Source organism: Podarcis vaucheri (genome assembly GCF_965113315.1).
Source record: "Podarcis vaucheri genome assembly, chromosome: 13".
Taxonomy (NCBI): Eukaryota; Metazoa; Chordata; class Lepidosauria; order Squamata; family Lacertidae; genus Podarcis; species Podarcis vaucheri.
Window position 1 is genome coordinate 2,848,635 of NC_138751.1, and position 24,626 is coordinate 2,873,260.

The 24,626-nt window shown below is 45.0% G+C and overlaps 1 protein-coding gene across 3 annotated transcripts in view; it reads right to left on the minus strand.

Moving 5' to 3' along the window:
• ZCWPW1 (zinc finger CW-type and PWWP domain containing 1) overlaps window positions 1-21,690 on the minus strand; it is a 33,518-nt gene extending 11,828 nt beyond the window's left edge. Inside the window, exons 1-9 of one of the 3 annotated variants that reach the window (XM_082197677.1) lie at window positions 21,667-21,690; window positions 13,614-13,686; window positions 12,245-12,522; window positions 9,160-9,238; window positions 8,521-8,578; window positions 4,806-4,954; window positions 3,872-4,018; window positions 2,042-2,158; window positions 1,096-1,216 (exon numbers count right to left, since the gene is read on the minus strand). In XM_082197677.1, coding sequence (XP_082053803.1) covers window positions 1,096-1,216; window positions 2,042-2,158; window positions 3,872-4,018; window positions 4,806-4,954; window positions 8,521-8,578; window positions 9,160-9,238; window positions 12,245-12,522; window positions 13,614-13,638 — 974 coding nt within the window. In that variant the 5' untranslated portion in view covers window positions 13,639-13,686; window positions 21,667-21,690. The other 2 variants (XM_082197678.1, XM_082197676.1) reach the window with 2 other exon arrangements.
• Between the last annotated feature and the right edge of the window lie 2,936 nt (window positions 21,691-24,626).

Below are 24,626 nucleotides of genomic sequence, written 5' to 3' on the forward strand. Positions count from 1 at the left end.
AAAGCTGTGTTTCTGGGGAGCTCCCCTTTCTGCGGCTTAGAGGCCCCATTCTTGGCCAGTTTTTCTGTCAAAAGACTGCAGCTGCTGTACTGGCAAGGGTGCTCAGAAAGATTGGCTATTTTGGCTAAGCCTTTCGAGGAGGGTCAGCAGCTGAAAAAACTGCAGGGATCAAGATACAGAGAACTGAGGTTTTTAAGGAGCTGAGATTTTAAGTACAGCAGAGCAAAACTGGGGTTTTCACTCTGAGAGACCTGGGCAGGTGTATTTTTGCCTTGGAGTGTGTGTGGGTGGGTGCGTTGGTTAACTAGTGCTGGGACTATTGTTTTGTGCTCCAAGCCTGACGATAAGTTGGCAATGGAAAACTGGTTTGTTTAGCACAGTGTAGCGTGCTGCCCACACAATCAATACTTGCTTGCCACTGCACTGCACGATATCCTGAAGCCCGTTTTTTAAAAAATAAACCCTGCTGTGTTTATGGCTCCCTCTTTCTAATTTGGCACTCTCATTCGTTTGACTGGGACTTGCATCCCTGTAACACATGTTGAGGATCTCTGCCTATGTTAAGGGCAAAGGGGGAGCTTATCATGATTATTATTTCAATTTATATACCATTCTTTACCGAAAGATCTCAGGGCAGTGTACAACATTAGAAACACTTTATAAAACATCCCATGATAAAAACATAGTAACAAGCATGATAGTTTGTTGTGGGATGGGAGCTGCTGCTCATCTATGTCTCCCAGCGTCTACATAACTTCATCAGCATCAAAATGCCAGCCCATATTTCTTCCCACTTAATCCACAGAAAATCAAATGTTATAAAACAGCCTGTTTGCAGTATCTGAGGCTGTGTACACACTATGCCTTTAAAATGCATTCCCCCACTCAAAGAATTCTGGGCACTGTAGTTTGTCAAAGGGTGCTTTCAGGAACTGTAACTCTGTGAAGGGAAAAGTACCTGCCCAGAATTTTCTAAGGGAAATAATGTGCTTTGAATGTGCTTTAAAGGTACAGTGTGTACGCAGCCTCTATGACTCATTTGTGATATCAGACCTCTGCCTAGAAGCACCCGAGAGTTGTGTGTTCCTTCCCTACCATGGGTATCCATATTGCTTGGCCCACACGATTGACCCAGGGATATAAACAGCATAGACCACCTCGTTTTCAGACCCTGACCATGTTTCCTCTGGAATGCTGCAGCTGTTGTGCTCGGGATCTGCAACGGAAAATAAATACCGCGCTGAAAAGAATCTGGGAAGTCTGTGTAATTGAAATAAATGCATTTTCTCTACCCCGGCTCCTTTTCACTTCTCCCTCCCCTTTACTGAATACAAGCCCCTTTGGGGCAGGGACCCTTTCTTTTGTACTGCTGCGTAAGGTATAATACATAGTGACAGCAGCAAAACAAAATAACTCAGAGAGAAGGCACCTAAAGCAACCCATTGCAGTGACTGGAAGAGGTTCTAGACTCCCACAAGATGCCTTCGTTTTGAAAGGGTAGATTTTACAATGGTCAAGAGCATATAATAATAATAATAATTTTTATTTATACCCCGCCATCCCCAGCCAAGGCCGGGCTCAGAGCGGCTTACAAGCAATAATAAAAACAAGTTGAATGAATGATGATGGTGATGCCTTATAATCTCATGTTCATTGGGCCACCTAGGTCAGACTGATACTCCAGTATTCCCAAACCTGGTGCCTTCCAAATGTTGGAGCTGGAACTCTTTATCAGCCCAGGGCTGATGGGAGCTGTTGTCCAAGCCTGGTCTGTTCTGGCAGCAGCCCTCTAGCTTCTCAAGTAGTATTTCCCTTCACCTGATTTATGGACTACAACTTTCCAGACTACTGACCATGCTGGCTGGGACTGACGGGAGCTGGAGCTTAAAAACATCTAGAGAGCCACAGGTTGCCCAGGCAGACAGGGGTTCTGCAGGACCCTGAGCAGTCACAATTTTTCGTATTTAACTGAGGGGAGGAGAGACCACCAAATGTCTGTCAGCCCCTGCAGGAAAAGGCTTGCATTTCCCTTCTGTTTTACCTGGGTTCTGGCTACATGTCCAGTCCTCAGACAGAACCGATGGGTCTATGTCACTGCTAAGCCGCCTCCACTTCTCACAGGTTGGATAAGAGCACTGGACCCATGCCACGCACCAGCCTAGAGTGATGAAAAGGGGGAAATCGTGAAAGAAGTGGACATCAGCTTTATGGAACATGCTTGGAGCTGCAGAAGGTGGAGGTGCAGGTGGAGTAGATGAGCATCACTCAGGCTAACTCTAAGTGTGTGGATCCTTCTGTTAGAGGGGATTAAAGCAATCTGTCTTAATATGAATTTTAGCTATGCTATGGGCTACCATATGAAGATATGTGTTCCTATCTTCTGAGGAGACTGGGGCTTTCAACTCTTCAGATGTGGGTCCATCTGTGGTTGTTCCTTGGGACTTCCACAAGCCAAGGTACTCAGGGGTTCTGAAATGCAGGAGGCTTCAGCTGTGCCCAAGACAACCACAGAAGAGTAAGCAACACAGCTCCGCTTGCTGTCTTGTACAGCTCCTGATTAAAGCCACTCCAAAGTATCAGCAATGATTTTACAGCCCGTTTAGACAATGGCACTTCCTTCTCATGTGCCTTGGGTGGCAAGCCCGTCCTTGCTGAACACCAGTCAAAACATTCACCTGCTCAATGTTGAATACGATAGATGCTATCACCTGCCAACAATGTCTTTTCCCCATGTACACAGAACAAAAACAACAAAAATGAAAATAGCTAGAAGGGCTGGATATTAAAGATAACTGAAGGAGGGTGGAGAGAGAAAGAAAGCAAGCTGGTATGATGTTAAAGCCACAATGACCAACTGCATACTTTGTGGCTGCAACACCATGCCAAATTCTCTCTCACACACACCCGCCCCCGCTGTTTTCCTCAACATCCAGCCTGATGGATGTTTAAGTTCTGGAGAACTTAATTTTCTGACATTTTGGTTGTCCTACTTTGGATTTAGTTTCTCCTGTGGACCAATATCTATGCTTTCCCCCCTCTATTACATGGCAACCTCCATGTAAAATAATAAATTGACTCAAATCTGTCATCCAAGACAGCAACAACTCAGAAACCAGTGGGAGAGAGGTCCTGAATCTCCCAAGGCACTCTGCGGCTGTCCAAAATATCATTATTCAACAAAGGAGCTTGAAAGGGAGACTTCAGGATGAAACTGCTGAACTAGAAATCAGGAGAATGGCTTCCTCTCCCACTACAGGTGGTAAAATAACCTCACAAAGTGATCATTGTGCTAATGCCACCTATTAGTACTGCTGTTGTGAATGGCGGTCGCTGTGCTCATCTTACCTGCATTTACAGTTGGCTTAAAAGCATTGTCACAGAGCCTTATATTCCACAGCCCTCTGGACCACTGTCTACACCCCCCTCCCCACCCTCCAATACTCCCAACTATATGGTTCTGCCAATTTCATGCAGGTGAAGTCTAGCCAAGAAAGAAAGCTACTGCCATCATAGTCTTTATGGTGCCACAAGACCCTTGGCAGTTTCCCCATAATTAATGGAATATCTAACAATAGAAGCTCTGCAGCCTCCTTTGTAGGTGTTATGCGAGGCAATGCACTTCATTTTATTATTTTTAAGCAGTGGGCCATTCAGCTTTCTTGTTCTTACAGCAAGTTATTTAAGGTTGCATCAATCCCCACCAAACGTCCAAGACTTTCCCCTGTGGACTGTGCACAAAAAAACGGCAGGAGCACTGCAGCCCACCAGAGCTCCAAAGCCAGCCTGGCTGATCTGCCTTCGATCCCCCATCCCCATTTGTCCCCCATCCTCCCTAAAAACCCTCTGGAGCAGCAGGAAGGGTTCAGCTCACTGCAGCCACTTCCTCCTCTGACGGCCTCCTCCTTCTCCTGCATTTCCTCTTGGTCAACGCGGACGTGGGCGTTGCCTTGAACTTTCTTCTTGGGCGCACCTTTCCGGTTTTCCTTACACCCTCCATTGTCTCCTCCTGATTTCTCATCTGCCAGGAGACAAAGAGAAACAAGTTGTTGTGCGCGCCCGTGTTTGCCTCTTTGCAAAAACACCGGGAGAGAGGTGGTGGGGTGGCAGCAGTGGAGCTGGTGACTGCGGGGAGGAAACTGTGAGCTGCCTAGCAGTCAAGAGCAGCAACTTGTTTTGAAACACTGGAAAGAATGTGGATCTCTGCCCTACACAGGGCTTGTGGCCCCTCTCCCTAGGGCTGCACTGGTACTGAGTCACTTCCCTTTGCCAGGCTTCCCACGTTCGACCCATGGCCAATGGCACCTGCTGCTCCCATCTTGCACAGCCCCCATTCATTTCAACTGAGGTTTATCCCTGGTGTGTTTTGCTCAAGGTTTGTTCATGCAAGAGACTTAGGCTATGTACACATTAGGGGTTTAAAACATAGCAAGGTAGCTTCTGCCACTGTGGTTCAAATCGCATTTGCACATTGCTGTGTACACCAAAGAGAGGGCAAGGGTGTCTTCACCTGATGCACATTACCTGTTTGGTTTTTCCATGCCTTCATTCCCTCCCCACAAAACTCCTATTCACAAAACTGTCATCTGAGCATGCTCAGTTGCTGACTCAAGCATACATACCTCTGCTTAACGGCAAAATGAATGTGGCTTTCCTTTTCAAATTGGATGGAAGATAGTTTGAACAACAGGGTTTATCAAGAAACCACAGGATATGAATTGTGCCAAAGCCATGTGTACATAGTTTCAAACACTAGCAGTGGGAGCGTACTAGAGCCAGAGTAAATAGTAATATGTACATAGGCTTACTTTTCTCCTGTCTGTCCTTATTCACAGAATGTGTTCCGTGATTCTTTTTTTTTAGCAGATGCCGCTTCTGATCCAATTCTGAAACAATCACCTCACTTTTCTTTCCAAAGACAACGTCCTCCGCCACTGGAGAGACCCCCAAAGTCTTCCTGAAGGAAAGAGCACAAGCACACAGTTGGGGCCTACTTCAGTAGGGTGGAATATTGAAAACTAGTCTGCTTGGGGACATTGATACAAGTTTCACTGATATGTTTCCAGCAGGGGTGAGCAAATCTCAGTTTCTCATTTCTCTAGTGGAAAGATCAATTGTCCATATTTTTGTGAATTTTTTAAGTGCTCATGAAAAGTCATCAGCATTTTAGTGCTAGTTTTTCCAAATATACCCATGCTTGTATAAAATTTTGACCAATAATTTTGCAGACCAATTTTCCCTAACTGTAATACCTTTGTATGCTATTTGCACTAATATGCACACATGTTTGTGCACACTTTAACCTACTGTGTACATTTTTGAACGCATTGCTTGGCTTGAAGAACTGTACTTCAAAATTCAGAGAAATGAGAATTTTGAGGGGTAGCTGGGGCTTTGTTCTCGTAGTGTTTCAGAAATGAGAACTGAGTTTGAATGTCTCCCCCATTCCTAGAGGAAGGAACAATGTTGCTCACCACCACTCCTTGAACCTGGGAAGGCTGTAGCTTAGGTCATAACAGGCTTCAGCCTCCTGGATCATTTCCCAAAATTTGTAGCTAAATAAACATGGAGATGAGTGCACTCTCCTCATCCAAGGGGAAGCGATGCTGTGTGAAGGTTTCCCTGAACTTTACATCACTCCAAAGAAACATAAGGGACCTTCTTTCAGCCCCAAAGTTTGCTTTTTAAGAGAATAAGTTTAATTCTTCCCCTGCCACTGTTTCTCGGTTCTAATTGTCTACCCTGTGTATCCAAAGGGCACATTTAGATACATTTAGAGCCCCCTGATACAGAGAGGAAGTTGCTTTGGGCAGAGAAAAGATATGTGCAGAAAGGGTTAAGTGCCACGTCCCTTCTGCAGAAGACACACCTCTTTACCTTGGCCAGAGCCATGGCTGGGGTTTGCCCTGGTGACCCCTGCAGAGGGGTGACAATGAGGCTCCCAGCTGGTATGAATGTGTATGCAAATGAGTGTGGTGTGTGTGTGTGTTGAGATACAGTGGTACCTTGGGTTGCATACGCTTCAGGTTACATACGCTTCAGGTTACAGACTCCACTAACCCAGAAATAGTACCTCGGGTTAAGAACTTTGCTTCAGGATGAGAACAGAAATTGTGCTCCAGCGGCACAGCAACAGCAGGAGGCCCCATTAGCTAAAGTGGTGCTTCAGGTTAAGAACAGTTTCAGGTTAAGAACGGACCTCCAGAATGAATTAAGTACTTAACCCGAGGTACCACTGTATATATTTTCAAGACTTACCCTAATCCTGTGACCTTAATTGGTTTGAAACTGTTTTTAACTGAATTTTAAGTTGCCCATGAACCTTTTGGTAAAGGGAAGGTAAGAAACCAAAGTTGTGGCTGCCCTTTGTTTCTCCACTAAACATCCTCCCATTGGAGGTGTTCTTTAACAATATTCTAAGGAGGGTGCCTGGGAACACCAACTAAAACTAAACTCTGCTATATAGACATTTCCTGTACTTGGGCACCACCCTGAGGCCAAAGCGTGATTTTCACATGCCTGGAGATTCCTGCGTTGCTTTTCTAAATAATATTGCCCAGGTAGGCAGTCTCTCGGGGCTTTTTTTTCCGCAACTGAGGCTTAAATCAGCTTTTGCTTTCACTGGTTTGCAAACGTGAATGAAAATCCCACACTGATAGCAGTCATTTCTTTCACATTATGTCCTTCAATAGATAACATCCACACACAACTTACACAGAACACTCCCATAAATTGAAATAGGCCAGTGTTTTTCAACCACTGTTCCGTGGCACACTAGTGTGCCGCGAGATGTTGCCTGGTGTGCCGTGGGAAAAATTGAAAAATTCAAAAGATTAAAAAAAAAAGTCAAATTTTCGCCCACTAGGCGGGCGCCGGACTGTGTCCACCCTATTTTCCATCCATCCTGGGTGGGGATCAGATCGGATGGGATCGGATGAGAGCGGACAGGCGGTCCGCTCTCATCCGATTCCCCATAGAGAGCAGCGGGGCTCTGACATCTCCCTCTCCGCACACAGTGGTGGTGTGCCTCGTGATTTTTTTTCATGAAACAAGTGTGCCTTTGCCCAAAAAAGGTTGAAAAACACTGAAATAGGCCGTATCAGGGAGCATCAGAGCAAGTTTAGCAATTCGCAATATAAAACTGCTGGTAGAGATCTATGGTTTTTTTATTAATTTAGGTCAGCCTTCCTGGTGCCCTCAAGATGCTTTGGACTACAACTCCACATAGCTGTACTGGCTGGGGCTGGTGTGCCCTCATGGGAACACAACACCAAGACTTGTTTACTGCCTCCTTCACATTTCTTCCCTCTGGTAAGAGATAATTTCCCTTGCCCTCTTAATAAAACCATACCATCCAAGCTCTCAGATTTACCTGTGATGTTACAAGACGCTCATTATCATTCCTATGTCACTTTTAGCTGGAAAATCGCCACACATTTCTTATCTAATTCATACTGACTAACTAAAGTTCCCAGTAGCACAACCAAGCAGGCAACCCTTTTCCTCCATCACCAGAGCTGAACTGCTCCACCTCCTGAATTCCTGCTTGTCACATATCTGCTAAAGACACAGGTGGGGAAAGGCTCAACAAACCTGCTTTACAGTGTCAGGTACATAAATCTGATAGCCTTTGTTACCGCGCCATGTGAAAGATAGGAGGAATACAGGCCTGATTTGTCCACCCAGGAATGGGGAATGTCAGGTTTAGAAGTCAAGTGCAACACTACAGGCATTTCTGTCTGGGACTTGGAACTCTCCTCAGGCCACACACCCCTCAACGGCCCCGCTTTGCGCCCTCCTTGAGTGTTTGTGTTTGGCTGGAATGTGTTCCTGACCACTGATAATGCCCTTTGTGTTATGTACTGAAGTTGTCACCCTGGGCCAACAGGGGGATACTGTGGATAGTTCAGGTCCACATATGCAAATAAGGGATCGAAAGTGACGTTCAGTGATTGGATAGTTACAGAAAGTGTCACAGTTGCGTTGTAGTGGAGCTCTATATAAGCACTGGCTGAACCCTTCAGTTCAGTTCTGTTCTGACCTGTGAATAAACAAGAGCTGTTTGGAGAATCGCTGTGTTGTCTGATATGTTCACCCACAACTTAACACTTTGCTTGCCTGGATGGAGGATAGAGAAGGGTGCGAGAGTATGTGTAGAAACTGTACAAAGGTAAAATCTGCATCCATTGCCCTGCCTGCTTTTGCCTCTGGCACTGTCCACCACTGTCAGGTACACACACACACACAAACCCACACACACACCCCTGCCACAGTAGGTTCTCTAGGAGGCAATGTGGCGCTCGGGTTGAAAAAGGTTCCCTGGGCCCTGCTTTAGGGTCTCCTTGCTTGCAGCACTTTGGGTTCCGGTCAGCTCCTTCCCTGCAGTAGCGAAGAACAAGCCCACAACGTTCAAGGTGCAAATTACAGAAATTGTTTTTGAGGAACGGCTTGGGAATGCCTCTGGGAATGTGAAGAGCGCCCCGCCTTCAGCAGCGAGGCCGAATATGCAGCCGTGCAACTCACCTTCCCAGATCTTGTTTCTCAGTAGGCTTTGCCGAAATGGTTCTCTTCGCAGAGTCTTCTGGAAATAAAAAAAGCAAAACAGCTTTAAACAGCTAAGCCCTGGAGGATTATGAGTTCATAAAATAGTTTGATGTTGGCTTGAGCGATAATCACTGCCAGCTCCCAAACATTATCTTCAAAAGTTGACAGGCTTCCAAAGTTTCAGCCATTAACAGAGCTTCTCAGATGTAAGTATGACTGAATTCAAGGGGGTTACTTCCAGGTAAGTAGGAATATGATTGCAACTGTAGTGGCACAACTCATGGCAGACAGCAAAGCAAGTACTCCAAGAGTTTAAGCAGCATCCAGTTGCGGGAACCAAGGGGGGGAAGCTCTCAGTCTCTAGCCTCCTTCATTCCTCCTTTCTGTTAACACAATATTATGTTGCTGCTGTGGGGAGGGGTCATTCAGAGGGCCTTTGGGGGGACTAAACACTCCTTGTCCGTTCCATCCTTGCCCCTCAAGGGAACCATGCAATAAAACCAACTGAAATTAAGACCAAGTGTTTGTGTGTGAAGTGCCTCAGATTTTAGTGGCCATGTCTATGTTACAGCAACATCTTTCTGCCCTTGTGTCTCTCCCCGACCCCAAGCAACATACCCATACACTCCTGCAAAGGCTTCTGAAGTGCACTCTGGACAATCTCCTCGAACTGTGTATCGGTGAGGCCACCTTCTTCCTGCCAAAAGATGAGCAAATGTAACAACAATACGACGCCCTGCATAGTAAGCATAGGCCCCCGGCTAGCATTGGCAGAGGGGCTGCTTTTAAAACAGTTTTGAAACATCGGCTGGTCCAAAATGCAGCGGCCAGGCTTTCATTTGGTCCCCAATGATCAGAACGTATTTGTCTCTGGATTTATTCTACATAGTTCTTTGTTACTGCTCTGTTTTCAAGGTCGTTTGCTAGTGTAAAGCCTTAAACCAAGGGCCATTTATGTATCTTATGCATAGCTACAGTCACTATAAAATACCACAAAAGAAAAACTGCCAGTTCTCAGAAACCCCCTCCAAAAAAAGCATGAGGCAGAACACTGACATACACACACCAAATAAAAAAATAAAAAGCAGGCAACACTAAAACCAAACAAGCAACACCCCCCCCCAACAAACAAAAACAAAGCAACCCTCTCAAAAAACAAAGAAAAATACAGGCAAAATACCCACTTAGAATCTGCTTAGAATCAAGTAGAATAAAACTTTTGTGAATAAATAAGTGTATTATTTTTGGTTGGACTAGATGACCCTTGCGGAAGGTCCATTCCAGCACAACATTTCTATGATTAAATGTGAGGCCCAGAAACATTCTGGAGGAAGGGCAGGTCGTCGATGTGCCTGCTCTTTATTTTCCAGCCCAGGCCAACTCATGGTGGTTAAAAAAAAGTTTTTTAAAAACAATGTCTGAGGGCACCATGGCTCCGTGTTGGGAATCCCTACCCTAAATGGTCTTGGACCCAGTTACCATATGGACCACCTGCTCCCAGGTCAACCTGCCCCACTGTAAAACCTGCCTTGCAGGCTCTGCTTCCCAGGAAATGAGCACGAGGGACTTGGCTGGGGCTTTGGAATGACTTCCCGGTGGTCATTCACCCGGCTCTCCCTCCATTGTCTTCTAGACAGAAATGGAAAACGTTTTTAGTCAAACCAGTTTTGAATCGCTAGCTTTAGCCCTGTTTTTTAATTATTTTAGTTGAACGTTTTAAATAGTTTTTAATGTGTCTTAATATTTAATATTATGTATTATTTATATAGGTGGGTTTTGGCCTTGTTTGTTAAATGGTCTGAGTATTTACTGGTGGAAGAATGGTAAGCAAGCACCTGATGGTCGTAACCATAGCACTCTTCCGTCCCAGAAAAACAGAGCTGCAAAATGAGGCCTGTATAATGAGATTCCTTCAGTGCAAGATTTTGCACCTTCCCTCAGAGAGGTTTAGCTTGCTTCCTGCGGGAACAGTTTTCATAGAATCACAGAATATCAGAGCTGGAAGGCATCCCAAGGGCCATCTAGTCCAACCCCCTGCAATGCAGGAATTTATCTAATTGTTTCCCACAGCACCACTTGCTCATTGCCTGAAGTTATTTCCACGCATTTTAATTCACATCTGGGTGGTGCTCTTGCCTTTCGTGAGTATAGCTTAAGGCCTGCTGAAGAGGAACTATTGAACTTCGGAAGAAATTTGCATAAAAAGTAAGGTTAGCAGGGCCCATGTTTAATAACTGCCAAAGAAAATCATAACCTCTGGCAAACTATTCCCCAACTGAAAAAAAGAGAGGGGAGGAATATAAATTTCATGTAGGCTTTAAAGGCTGGATCTACAATGATCTTTAAAAACACTATTACAGTGGTACCTCTAGATACGAACGGGATCCGTTCTGGAGCCCCGTTCACATCTAGAAGTAAACGTAACTAGCGACAGCACGTCTGCGCACGCGCATGTCGCTTTTCGTCGCTTCTGCGCATGATGTCATTTTGAGCATCTGCGCATGTGCAAGTGGCGAAACCCGGAAGTAACGCGCTCCATTACTTCCGGGTTGCCGAGGAGCGCAACTCGAACGCACTCAACTCGAAGTGTATTCAACCCGAGGTGTGACTGTAAAAACAATGTTAAATATTGTTATATATCGCTCAATGTATTTTTCCATTGCCAGCAGTTCGCAGCTCTGCAGCTCCCACTAGTGTCAATTTTTTATAACTCATTTTTAATGTTATAACCGACCAGTGTAGATTAGTCCTAAGCCTACACCTCCTCAGAGAAAGAGATGCCTTTGGTGTTGACTGCAAACACCACATTTCCCAAGTTTCCTCAACAGCAGAAAACTTTGAGCTAGGAAAAAGGTCCCTGAAGCAGTGTGTCTCTAACGTATGTTGATTACATCCCAGCAACACAAAGTATCATCATGGTGCCCTAGCGGTACAGACGTAAATGTGACTCATTCATAGCTTAGTCAAGCTTTCAACCATTGCCAGGGATCAACCCTGGGGCGTGTGGAAGAATAAAGATGAGGGTGCTTCTGAACATATGCAGAGGGGTCTTTCCCTCAATCATGGCAGGCCCTCTATCCACAGGCCAAGCAACCCTCAACTTAAGCATCCTCTGAAAACGAGGGCAAAACTTTTAGTGGCTTCTGTGGGGTGGGATGTTAACTATTTTAAAATAGTTGTTATCTACCAAGAGTTTCCAAGGAGAGAGCTCTGAAGATTTGACTTGGAAAAATCCTCCCTTGAGGGAGCAAACCTATATAATAAATAGGTAAAGGTAAAGGGACCCCTGACCATTAGGTCCAGTCGTGGCCGACTCTGGGGTTGCGGCGCTCATCTCGCTTTACTGGCCGAGGGAACCGGCGTACAGCTTCCGGGTCATGTGGCCAGCATGACTAAGCCACTTCTGGCGAACCAGAGCAGCGCACGGAAACGCCGTTTACCTTCGCGCCGGAGTGGTACCTATTTATCTACTTGCACTTTGATGTGCTTTCAAACTGCTAGGTTGGCAGGAGCAGGGACCGAGCAACGGGAGCTCACCCCATCGCGGGGATTCGAACTGCCAACCTTCTGATCAGCAAGTCCTAGGCTCTGTGGTTTAACCCACAGCGCCACCCCCGTCCTATAGCGGTATATAAATATAAGTATAAATAGTGGTATATAAATTCAATAAATAATGATAATCATCTGCATTTCCACCACCTACATTTCTGGCCATGCCTGGATCCTTCTTGCAGTCGTCTTCCTTTACAGTCCTAGCAGGAGGGCTCCCTTTCTTCCTCTTATCTTGAGCTTTCGTTGTTTTGAGGGGCTTGGCTGCAATTCTGTCACGTGGGGCATGGGCATGGTGCAGAGGAGCAGGAATGCCTTTAGTTTCAGCACCTTCCTGTTTGTCCTGGAGCTCTAGCAGTTCCCCTTTTGCAAAGAGCTCATGAGGTTTAGCTACTGGGGGAGCAAACGTTCTTTTGGGCACTTTCCCAGCTTCTGAAGTTGCAGAAAACACATCATGTTGTTTAGCACATAATAACATATGGTTAGTAACATAGTAACATCACAGAACGCATTTTGCTGCCTGAGACAGAAAATCGCAAGGCCTTCCTCAACCTGTCAACTCTCCAGCTGTGCAGGCTGGAGCTGATGGGAGGTGGTGTTAAAAACATCTGGAACGCACAGCTCAAGCCTTCTAAATCCTGTTCTAATCTTTTTTTAAAAAAAAATGGTTTGGTTTTTTTAAAAAAATGGTTGTTGGTTTTTTTAAAAAAAATGATGGTTACTGCTGCCATCCTTTTATTTTAATGCTCCAGAATATGAGCAAACTTCTGCATCGGAAGACTGTGGCGTGACTTCATACTCCCTCTCAAAGCAGAGAATACCGTATTTTTTGCTCTATAAGACTCACTTTTTCCCTCCTGAAATGTAAGGGGAAATGTGTGTGCGTCTTATGGGGCGATTGCAGGCTGCGCGGCTATCCCAGAAGCCAGAACGGCAAGAGGGATTGCTGCTTTCACTGCGCAGAGATCCCTCTTGCTGTTCTGGCTTCTGAGATTCAGAATATTATTTTTTTCTTGTTTTCCTCCTCCAAAAACTAGGTGCGTCTTGTGGTCTGGTGCGTCTTATAGAGGGGGAAATACAGTGACCTTTGTCAATCTCATACCCCTGCTTTTGACAAGAGTGAAATTGACAGTTTTCGGCTTTGGCATCATTTGGGAAACAAAACCACAGTTTTAACTGGAAAACACAATCTTCTTCTCTCTAGTGCTTTAAGTGCACATCTAGTGACACATGTTGCTGCTGCCGCCGCCACCACTACATGCGGGGACACACACACACACACACACACACACACTTCTTTCCCTCCCCTGGGAGGATAAAATGGAGCAGGTTTTGCAATTTATTTAAGAGCTTGCAGAAAGTGGTGGTGGTAAAGAGCTGGGGTGTGTGTGTGTGCTTTTTGTAGCACTGTGTGGAGCAGGAGCAGCTCCCCCCCCCCCGTGCACTACTTGCGCCTGAGAAACACGCCCACACCACACAGTACTTCCTTTAAAATAAATAAATGGAGCACACACTGATCTTACCGCCTTTATTGTTCTTTCTTGTCATTATGTATCAGCGGTGTGTCTACACGGGAGGTGTGCGTTTTTCGTCTAACTTAAGAAACAAGAGGGAAGGGGAAGGAAGAGAAAGCAATAAAAATACATGATTAGCTGTTTTTCATTTTAAAGAGTTGTTATGTTCTTTGAGAAGATAAAAGACGAGGGACGGCCCCAGGATTTCCCTGCATTTCCTAAACCCTACCTTCAGATAGGAATCCCAACTGCGTAATCTAACCACAGTTAAAATCCATGAGCTGTTCTCAATGCAGTCAAAGCATTATTTACAGAATTGTGTGTGTGTGTAGTGTGCTGTTCAATATTAATTTGGAATTAAACAGTGTGATCTTCGAACGTTCTCTCAAATGTAAATTGGACCTTATAGCTTTCCTCCATAGGTACAACTGATTTTTTTAAAAAATAGAGAGGATCTGTTAATGGGACGCGGGTGGCGCTGCGGGTTAAACCACAGAGCCTAGGACTTGCCGATCAGAAGGTCAGCGGTTCGAATCCCTGCGACGGGGTGAGCTCCCGTTGCTCAGTCCCTGCTCCTGCCCACCTAGCAGTTCGAAAGCACGTCAAAGTGCAAGTAGATAAAAAGGTACCGCCCCGGCAGAAAGGTAAACGGCGTTTCCGTACGCTGCTCTGGTTTGCCAGAAGCGGCTTAGTCATGCTGGCTACATGACCCGGAAGCTGGACGCCGGCTCCCTCGGCCAATAAAGCGAGATGAGCACCGCAACCTCAGAGTCATCCACAACTGGACCTAATGGTCAGGGGTCCCTTTACCCTTTACCTTTATGCTGTTAATAATGATGGCTATGTTCTACCTCCACTGTCTAAGGATACCTTTGAACACCCGTTACTGAGATTCACAAGTGGGGAGAACACAGCTGTGTTCAAATCCTGCTTGCAGGTTTCCCATAATGGGCACCTGTCTGGCGACTGTGAGAAATGGATGCTGGACAGATGGACCTTTGGCCTGATCCAGCAGCCGGGCTCTTTTTACATTCTTACATTCATTATTGCACTGCACAGCAACCAAAAACCAGTTGGTAAGGTATTCAGATTCACTGCAGAGGTACCACCTGTTGATTTCTGCCTATTGTGAAAAAGGCAGAGACCATGGGCGTAGCCAAGGGGGGACAGGGAGGGGCAGCTGCCCCCCTAAATCAATAAAAATCAATAAAAAATTACCGTATTTTTTGCTCTATAAGACTCACTTTTTCCCTCCTAAAAAGTAAGGGGAAATGTGTGTGTGTCTTATGGAGCGAATGCAGGCTGCGCAGCTATCCCAGAAGCCAGAATAGCAAGAGGGATTGCTGCTTTCACTGCGCAGTGATCCCTCTTGCTGTTCTGGCTTCTGAAATTCAGAATATTTTTTTTCTTGTTTTCCTCCTCCGAAAACTAGGTGCGTCTTATGGTCTGGTGCGTCTTATAGAGCGAAAAATACGGTAGTTGACAAATGGCCTCTCTCCATTAAAACAGCGCCAGTGCTGCCTCGTTCCTGTCAAAAAAAATACAGGACACAACAAGGCCCCGGAAGCAGAGTTCAATACTGCTGGTCAGGTGGTCAGAAACTTCTTAGCAAGAAAAAGAAGGAAGTGTTGGTTTTATTTATTTAATACGACCATCAGCCCTGCCTTTTCATTTATTATTTAAAAATCAAAGTGGATGCTGTGGAAGTTTGAGTAGTATTTCATGGGTTGAAACGGAGTGAGGAATCTCCAGAATCCCAGACTACCCCTGGGCTTTTAACTTCGTGATCTGACTTCCTATCTCAGTGACAGACTTATTTTACAATTTCCTTCTCTTCCTCCTCACACTTCTCTCTTGGACTTCAAAATGAGAGGTCATCTACCCTCTGAGAAAACAAAAGAGCAAGCAAAGGAGCTAATTTTTCTATCCAAGATAGGTTTTTCCTACAGTAAATACTGTAGTTTTCTTACTTACCGGTACATTATTTTCTATGTACAGTGGTACCTCAGGTTAAGTACTTAATGCGTTCCGGAGGTCCGTTCTTAACCTGAAACTGTTCTTAACCTGAAGCACCACTTTAGCTAATGGGGCCTCTCGCTGCCGCCGCACCACCAGAGCACGATTTCCGTTCTCATCCTGAAGCAAAGTTCTTAACCTGAGGTAATATTTCTGGGTTAGCAGAGTCTGTAACCTGAAGCGTATGTAACCTGAGGTACCACTGTATGTGATTGCAAGTAAAATCTACTCTTCACTAGTTTAAACACTGCTCACTCTGCACACCAAAAATGTTTCAGTAGGTGTCTGACCAGTTATCCCATTAGAAACAAAGCTGTAATCGCAATCTGTGCTGCTTTACAACAGTTACATGCGCCAGACTGGTTTCAATTCTTCTGTGCGATCTCAAATAAGTTCAACCCTCTTGTACGGTGAGTTCAAGGGACTGTGACCTTTCAGGAACACAGCAGAGGTGCAAAGGAGTCCTTGTCTTTAAGAACAGTGGAAGACCCCTGCTGGCTTAGACCAAAGGCCTGTTTAATCCAGCTGTTATGAATAAAATGCACATAGATACTCACAACACAGGTTTCTGCTTACTAGAGTAGCCAGCTGGAAGCCCAGGAGCAGAGCAGGGAGGCAATAGCTGTCTCACTCACTATCTCTCCTGAGCAACTGATATTCCCCTGGGCGGCATTGCTGCCTCTGAACCTGAAACTCCAGAGGGCTGCTCTTCATTTCAGAACACTGAGTCTCCATATAACACAATGAGCCTCTTCTTCGCATTCTGAGGAGCGCAGAATCAGAAAGCAGGAAAAGTTGCCCAGTGAAGCAACTAGCTCTGAGCACTTCCCAGTGCCTTGGGCGTTCTCTGCCTTCCCAGCAATCATATTGTCAGGGTTTTTCTGTTTTCTTTAAAAAAGACAGGTTTCTAGTTCTCATGAGGCGGAAGTAACTGGTGAATAATAGGACCCCGATATCACTTGCATGGGGGCTGAAACAAGGCTTTCTACACCGAATACATTTCTGTGTAAGAAATCTAAGTTTAACAGTTGGGCTTTCCCTCCCAGGAGCACAAGCAAAGAAAGATGTGGGAATATTGACCCCTAGCAGCAAAGTTCTCACAAAACCCATTCGGATTGTCCGCTTGACTTTACCCTCAAACAACACAAATCTCAGCGCTTCATCCCTGTATATGCTATAACAAGCATAATCCAATGAATTGCAGCGGGCTTGGGCTCCAAACCACTCCACTCAGGATTCTTAACTATTTATTTCAGTGTTTTGAGGTGGATATATCAGTCACCACTTTCTGCTAGGTCCTTTTCCATGCCCACAACTTCCTCAGTGCTTTCATTTAGTTTCTGGCTGTGCTTGGAATTACTGTACTGTTCCGTATGTAAGACGGGGAAAAGGGGGGTAGTCTTATACACGGGGGCAATCTCCCCCCATTTTCTTAATTTTGAGTCCCCCAAAATAGGGGGCGTCTTATACACAGAAAAATACGGTTTTTCCAGCACTCACTCTCCCCCAAAAAAGAGAGAGGGAAATCTGTGTGCATGCCCTGTTGGTACTTAATCAGCATTGCAGAATCAACTAACTCAACTAAGGAGCTACATCCCAGGGGTGTAGCCAGGATTTTAGTTGGAGGGGCAGGTGTTTTGTTGGGGTGGGCAGAACCTCAGTTAGCAATGTATTTTTATTGATTTGGGAGGGTAGCTGCCCCTCCCTGCCCCCCCCTTGGCTATGCCCATAGCTTGTCCACATCTCCCCTTGTCTCATGCCTAGAAAGCACAGGCCTGAGAAGCATTCTGTCACTTTCCCCAGGAAGGTAAAATATAAAGGGACCCCCGACCATTAGGTTCAGTCGTGAGCAACTCTGGGGTTGCGGCGCTCCTCTCGCTTTATTGGCCACGGGAGCCGGCGTCCAGCTTCCGGGTCATGTGGCCAGCATGACTAAGCCGCTTGTGGCGAACCAGAGCAGCGCATGGAAACGCCGTTTACCTTCCCGCCGGAGCGGTACCTCTTTATCTACTTGCACTTTGACGTGCTTTCAAACTGCTAGGTTGGCAGGAGCAGGGACCGAGCAACGGGAGCTCACCCCGTCGCGGGGATTCGAACCGCTGACCTTCTGATCGGCAAGCCCAAGGCTCTGTGGTTTAACCCACAGCGCCACCCGCGTCCCTTCCCCAGGAAAGCCCACTCTTTATCGCTGAGTCGGATCAAATGTCAATTTCATGGAAAGCCCAATTGGTGTTTGTTCCAATTCATAGAAATCAAAGAACTGTAGAGTTGGAAGGGACCCCTGGGGGTCATCTAGTTCAAGGGACCCCTGGGGGGGGTCATCTAGTTCAACCCCCTGCAATGCAGGAATCTCAGCTAAAGCATCAGTGACAGATGGTTATCCAACCTCTGCTTAAAAACCTCCAAGGAAGGAAGGTCCACTACTTCCAGAGGGAGACCATTTCACTGTTGAATGGCTCTTGCGGTCAGAAAGTTTTTCCTTGTTTTTAAATCACAATCTCCCTTTCTGTAACTTGAAGCCAGGCTTCCCCCTGGGGGAAGAGGCAGGACAAGCGGAAGTGTTTTTAAAGCCCAAAGTAGGAATGCCACCTGGTAATGAATGGGGAAGAGCAAAGTTGCTCCCCAAATTCAAGTGCACGCCTGTGTGGACTACTCCAATCTAATTCAAATGAGAAGGGGAGTAGATCAAGAGCTAAACAATAATAGAAATTGAATCACAGAACTGCAGAGTTAGAAGGGACCCTGAGGATCATCACTGCACAGGCCTTTGGCGCAATTCAGCAGGGCTCTTAATGCAATTGTGTTCTTAAACCACATGCAAATCTAGTTATACTAACTTCTTTTACAAATTACAGAGAAATATGTAATTGCAAGATCTGGTAACATAGTCTGGATCCAATTCCATGAAACAAATATTACCCATTAAAATTTTGCGAGGGGGAAAAACTGAAAGACTCTGTGGTTTCAGAACAAGCAGGAGCTTGTTTTTATAGCTGGTGAGTCTGGGAGTTATGATGTGAAATGTGTTTTCTCTCACACTTTTCTTTTTTAACCACATGTGTCGGTCCCCTCTTTCAATAGCATATTTGGATTTGCTTAAAAGGGACTTCTATCCATTCATTGCGATCATAAATGTGGGGTTGTGTTTATTTCCTTCTCTGATTACACAACTCTCAAGAAAGTGGGATTGAGAGTTGTTTTTTTGTTTTTTTACAGAGCTAGAATTTCATCACAGCCCTGCCACCCAAACCTCAAATCGTGATATTGTAAGAAAATAATAATAATAAAACTCTCTTTAGCTACAAACTCAGTGGCGGAAATACAAAATGACCTGAATACATCTCTTGTGTCTAAAATCTTGAGCTCTTTAAGCCAACTATTTTATAAGGATCTAAAAACGACTGTCTGAAGAAAGCCGCAATCCAACATCAAGTTATCCAGTGCCTTTAAATCTATTCAGTTAAATGGCTTTAATGAATGATTGTTAAAGATAGAGTTCTAACGCACGCTTACTTGAGAGTAAGCCTCACTGACCAACAGGGCTTTACTCCCCTATAGGATTGCATGGCAGGTTTTAACAAGGATTTTGGGTGCTTTTGGGAATCCTTTGGGCCGCAACTTGGGCACCCAAAATACTCTTAAATATACTAGGTAGGATTCAGGTAAAATTAAAGCACATTCAGATATGAAGAGTGTCTCCAGGGGAGAGATGATCTGCCCACAGATGTGCATGGCTTGATGGAGATTGTAAATAAGCCCCTTCTAAAAAATTCTGATTAAACTAACTGTTGGAGGATGTGGCAGTGCTGGCCGTATCTATAGGGATCATCTTCTCCCATAGGAATCTACCCACACCCTGGGTCAGTTTACAGTTGTACATTGCTGCTAAATTTAGTGTTGTGCATTGTGGAAGAATGGCAGATGAAGGTGATGGACTGTATGACATTGGCCGAAATGACTGGCAGAATCCGTGATCAGGGGAAAGAGACGGCGGAAGAAGATTGGAAGAAATTCAAAATCTATCTTAAGAAATATTACAAAATTGATGAATGCTAAAATGTTGAGGTTTTTAGAAAGGAGATTATAGCGACAAAAGACTAAGTTAAAGAAAAGAATAAAGAAGGAACACATTTGATAAAATTAAGTTTAGGATTTGCTGAAATAATTTTGGAAATTGGGATGTAGAAAGGGGAGGTTTGGGGGAGTCCGAGAAGTGAGGTTTATGAAAAAAAGGATATGAAATTATACATGTTTGTTTGTCTTTTTATTTGTTTGTATTGTTCATAAAAATTCTGTAAAATCAATAAAAAAAATTTATATAAAATTTTTTTTAGTGTTGTGCATTGTTTTAACTGTCTGTTTTAACCATATCGGCACAGCCGTTTTTAATGTTGTGAGTGTCCTCTATTTAAGAGGCTTTTACTCTGCCGCCTCTTATAGTTGTTTTAACTGCAACTCTTTTAGTTCTTTTGCTCTCACAGTTGTTTTAACTGCGTGTCCTTGTTTGTTTTTAGTTCTTATTTCTTTTAATTATCAGTTTTTTATCCATCCACCATCCGTATCTAATCCCGTATTTTATCCAGATGTTTTATCCTATGCCTTATCGGTTAAAAAAATCCTAACTGCTATTTTATCTATATGCTTTTTAACCCTGGTCTGAGACCGTAATAAAGTTCATTCATTCATACCCACACCAAATTAGATCTGCTTGTAGATCCGCCATCTTTGAAGATTAGGCATGTGGTGGTTACCAGGCAAAAGCTGGCCTCAAATATTATCAGTACAACTGTTTTACCACCATTTTATTTTATTTTAAATTATATTTTACTGGTATTTGCTGCTAGATCTCCCTGTTTTAGACAATTGCTGGTTTTTACGGATGCTTAGAACTTGTTACACTTGTGTTTATGGGATTTTTTTTTTTTTTTTGTTATTTTAATTGTCCATAAGCACTTTTTTCTCTTTTGGCAATAAGCTGGGATGAAGTAACCTGAAATCAATACATTTTCCCCCCAGTGGGAGAGGTTGAAGCATGAGCTGAAGGGTCGCAAGAAAATAAACGGAAATGGGAAAAGTGTGAATGTTGGCAGGATTGTACTCACAAAGGATAAACCTAAATTCTTTTCTAAGACACCATTTTGCTGCCTTTGAGCCAAATTTTGGTGCCCTTTTTCGCATACTACACAAGATAACATCAAATTTCTCATAGAATCATGTAGATAGATAGATCCATTGGATCCCTTTTTAAACTGGCAAGTGAGTTTAAGGATCAAAACACATAAAGCTTCTGGTAGGCAAAACGTTCAGTTTTGAAGTAAACATTAATTATTCCAACGGAGTATAAAAGCCCCTTTCTGAAAGGCTCTGTTTTGATATCTGCAGCACTGGTAATTATTACTATTTCTGCTGCCTATCGCCACTATTATTTTCGGCTCACACGAAGCACCCAGGAGCCGCTTAGGGGAATTTCATGAGGTAAAATAAACCTCATTTATTGCTTGTTGTGCTTTATAATGATGATGTCAAAATCTGGGGGCCATCAGATGTCAAGGAAATAAACAACTATGTGACTTTTAGAAGACATCTGAAGGCAGCCCTGTTTGGGGAAGCTTTTAATGTTTAATAGATTAGTGTATTTTAGTGTTTTGTTGGAAGCCGCCCAGAATGGCTGGGGAAGCCCAGCCAGATGGGCAGGGTATAAATATATTATTATTATTATTATTATTATTATTATTATTAGATTCTATTTTTAATATTTTGCTGGGAGCCGCCCAGAGTGGCTGGGGAAACCCAGCCAGAGGGGCACGGTATAAATAATAAGTTATTATTATTATTATTATTATTATTATTATTATTAGTGGATGCTGAGGTGCTGCCTTTTTCCTCACATATACCTATCAGGAAAAGGCGCTCCCCTCCCCTCAGCGAGGTCTTTTATTCTAAGACCCCCGCAAAATGAGTCTTCTTATATGTAATCAGAGGCCTTTGGTTGCTGCTTTTTTCCCCCTTGACTCAAACTGTAGCGCTTTTCCTCCCTTTTAATTACCTCATCAGAAACTGACTGAGGGGGAAGCGCTTCAGATTTTTCAGGTTAGAATTTTGCCGCCTTTTCCTTCCCGCCCTTTCCCCCCTCGACGCCTCCCCGCTCGCTCTCGCGCATGCGCCGAAACCAAAGGAAGGAAAAAAAAAAAACCCCTCCGCGGCGCGCACGCGCACAGGCGCGCGCCTCACCCCTAACCAACCCTCGCTCCAGCAAGCGGGGCGCGAGGAGGGGGGGAAAGGAAGCCGAACTGCGCACGCGCCGAAGCCCAACCCGGGTCACGTCGCTGGGAGAAGAAGTTGGAAATGCAGTAATGCGAAGGGAGGACTCGGCTCGCCCTCGAGGAACACGCGCATGCTCAGATTCGTCGGGGGGGGGGCGGGCGGAAAGAGCCTGGCGCCGCCACCCATCGCGCATGCGCAGTGGGAGGCGCTGCTGAAAATAAACCCACGTTGCTTTGCTCTCCTTCCTGCAGCGAAGACTTTTTTTTTCATTTCTGTGCCATTTATTTATTTATTTATTTATTGCATTGAGCAATAAATAAGGGGGCATGTACATAGTGCCCCCCCCGTTTTGTCCCTCACAACAACCCTGTGAGGTAGGCAGGCTCATAGTGAAGCCGCCCCAGTGAATTTAATGGGAATTATTATTATTATTATTATTTGAACTCAGGCCTCTTCCAGGTCAGAAGGCAACCAGGGTAACCGCTGCAGCACCACTGGCTTACTTGGGAGTAATAATAATAATAATAAATTTTATTTATACCCCGCCCTCCCCAGCCAAGGCCAGGCTCAGGGCAGCTAACACCAAGTATAAAAACAATTGATTAAAATACAACTTAAAAACAGAATTAAAATGCAGGCTCGTTTCAGCAGAATCTTAAATAAAAAAACTTTGGGGATGAAAACGTCAAATCTTCACCAAGGCCAACTATTCAGAGTGGATTATTATTATTATTTGAACCCAGGCCTCTTCCAGGTCAGAAGGCAACCAGGGTAACCGCTGCAGCAGCACTGGCTTACTTGGGAGTAATAACAACAACAATAACAATAAATTTTATTTATTCCCCGCCCTCCCCAGCCAAGACCGGGCTCAGGGCAGCTAACACCAAGTATAAAAACAATTGATTGAAATACTACTTAAAAGCAAAATTAAAACACAGCATTAAAATGCGGCCTCATTTCAGTAGAAACTCAAATCAAAAACTTTGGGGGGGATGAAAACATCAAATCTTCAACAAGGCCAACTATCCAGACTGGTCCTATGGTGGGCCAGAAAAAAAGCCAGGGAAGTCCCCAAATAGGAGTTCCATCGCAGGAGGAAAAAGAAAAGAGAGGGAGGGGATCAAGTTGATTCCAAGCCAAAGGCCAGGCGGAACAACTCTGTCTTACAGGCCCTGTGAAAAGAAATCAGATCCTAAGTAAAACTCCCTGGACTTCAGTAAGACTTCTTGGTTGCTGAGTGAAGAAGATGCACTGCTGGGTTTTCCCATTGGGGGAAAGGCTTAAGAACCAGCAGAGAACAGCTTGGTTTCCATACACCCTCAAAGAAACCTTCTGTACACAGCCGTTCCTGTAGTGTCTTTTAACTCTGGTTTGTATCACAGCGTCATGGAAACAGGATGGCTCAACGGGCGCTCTGCACCTTCAGCGTCCTTGCTCCAAGGTTGGCAAACAAGGTTTTGTTTTCAATTACGAATTAACCTGCTTTTTTCATTTTAAAGAGAATTGCGGAGTTTTGAATTGCGGAGTTGGAAGGGGCTGTGAGGATCAAACTGGGGCTCAAACCCACAAGCCTGAGATTAAGACTCTCCCAAGAGAATTATGACAGGCCTTTTTTAAAGCAGCCTAAAGTCACTATGAGAGTCAAGTGTAGTCAGACTAGGACCTGGATGAGGAGTGGGAGTGTTTCCGTGCGCTGCTCTGGATCGCCAGAAGCGGCTTAGTCCTGCTGGCCACATGACCCAGAAGCTGTACGCCGGCTCCCTCGGCCAGTAAAGCGAGATGAGCACCGCAACCCCAGAGTCGGCCACGACTGGACCTAATGGCCAGGGGTTCCTTTACGTTTTTGCAACTCAATGATTCTGTGAGAGTATCAATATACTGGGCATTGACAGAAGGGTGGCAAAGTTGGAGAGGGGTGCTGAAGACCAAACCGTAAGGCTGCCTAGCCTACTGAAGAGGCGATCGGATGCGAACGCAATCTTCAGATCTACGCCAACAGCACTGAGCTAGCTGTACGGGTGGCCTGACTTGAGACGGCCTCCTAGCCTAAATTTGATTCCCCGATGCTCCAGAGGGTCAGATCCAAAGCAAGGGGCTGAAATGAGAAGGGGGGAATTTGTGCTACGAAGGAGCACAGACTGAGCGAGCTGCTCCAACTGCAGAACAGGCTTCCTCAGGAGGAGGAGGTGAACGACTCTCTCTCTCTCTCTTCCCATACAGCAGTTATAGGTAAACTCTACCCTCCAGATGTTTTGGCACTACAACTCCCATCATCCCTAGCTAACAGGACCAGTGGTCAGGGGTGATCGGAGTTGTAGTCCCAAAACATCTGGAGGGCTGAGTTTGCCTATACAGGGTTTCAAGCGGAGGGCTGGGCAGCCTCCGAACACGTGTGTTTGCAGGAGGGTGGACTAGATTGACCTTGGCTCCCCCCTGATGGGAGTTGCAGTGTAGGTCCCATCACCTCCTGGCAAATGGAAGGGGAAGAAATGGAGGCAGTGAGGGATTTTACTTTCTTGGGCTCCATGATCAGTGCAGATGGTGACAGCAGTCATGAAATTAAGAGACGCCTGCTTCTTGGGAGAAAAGCAATGACAAACCTAGACAGCATCTTAAAAAGCAGAGACATCACCTTGCCAACAAAGGTCCGTATAGTTAAAGCTCTGGTTTTCCCAGTAGTGATGTCTGGAAGTGAGAGCTGGACCACAAAGAAGGCTGATCGCCGAAGAATGGATGCTTTTG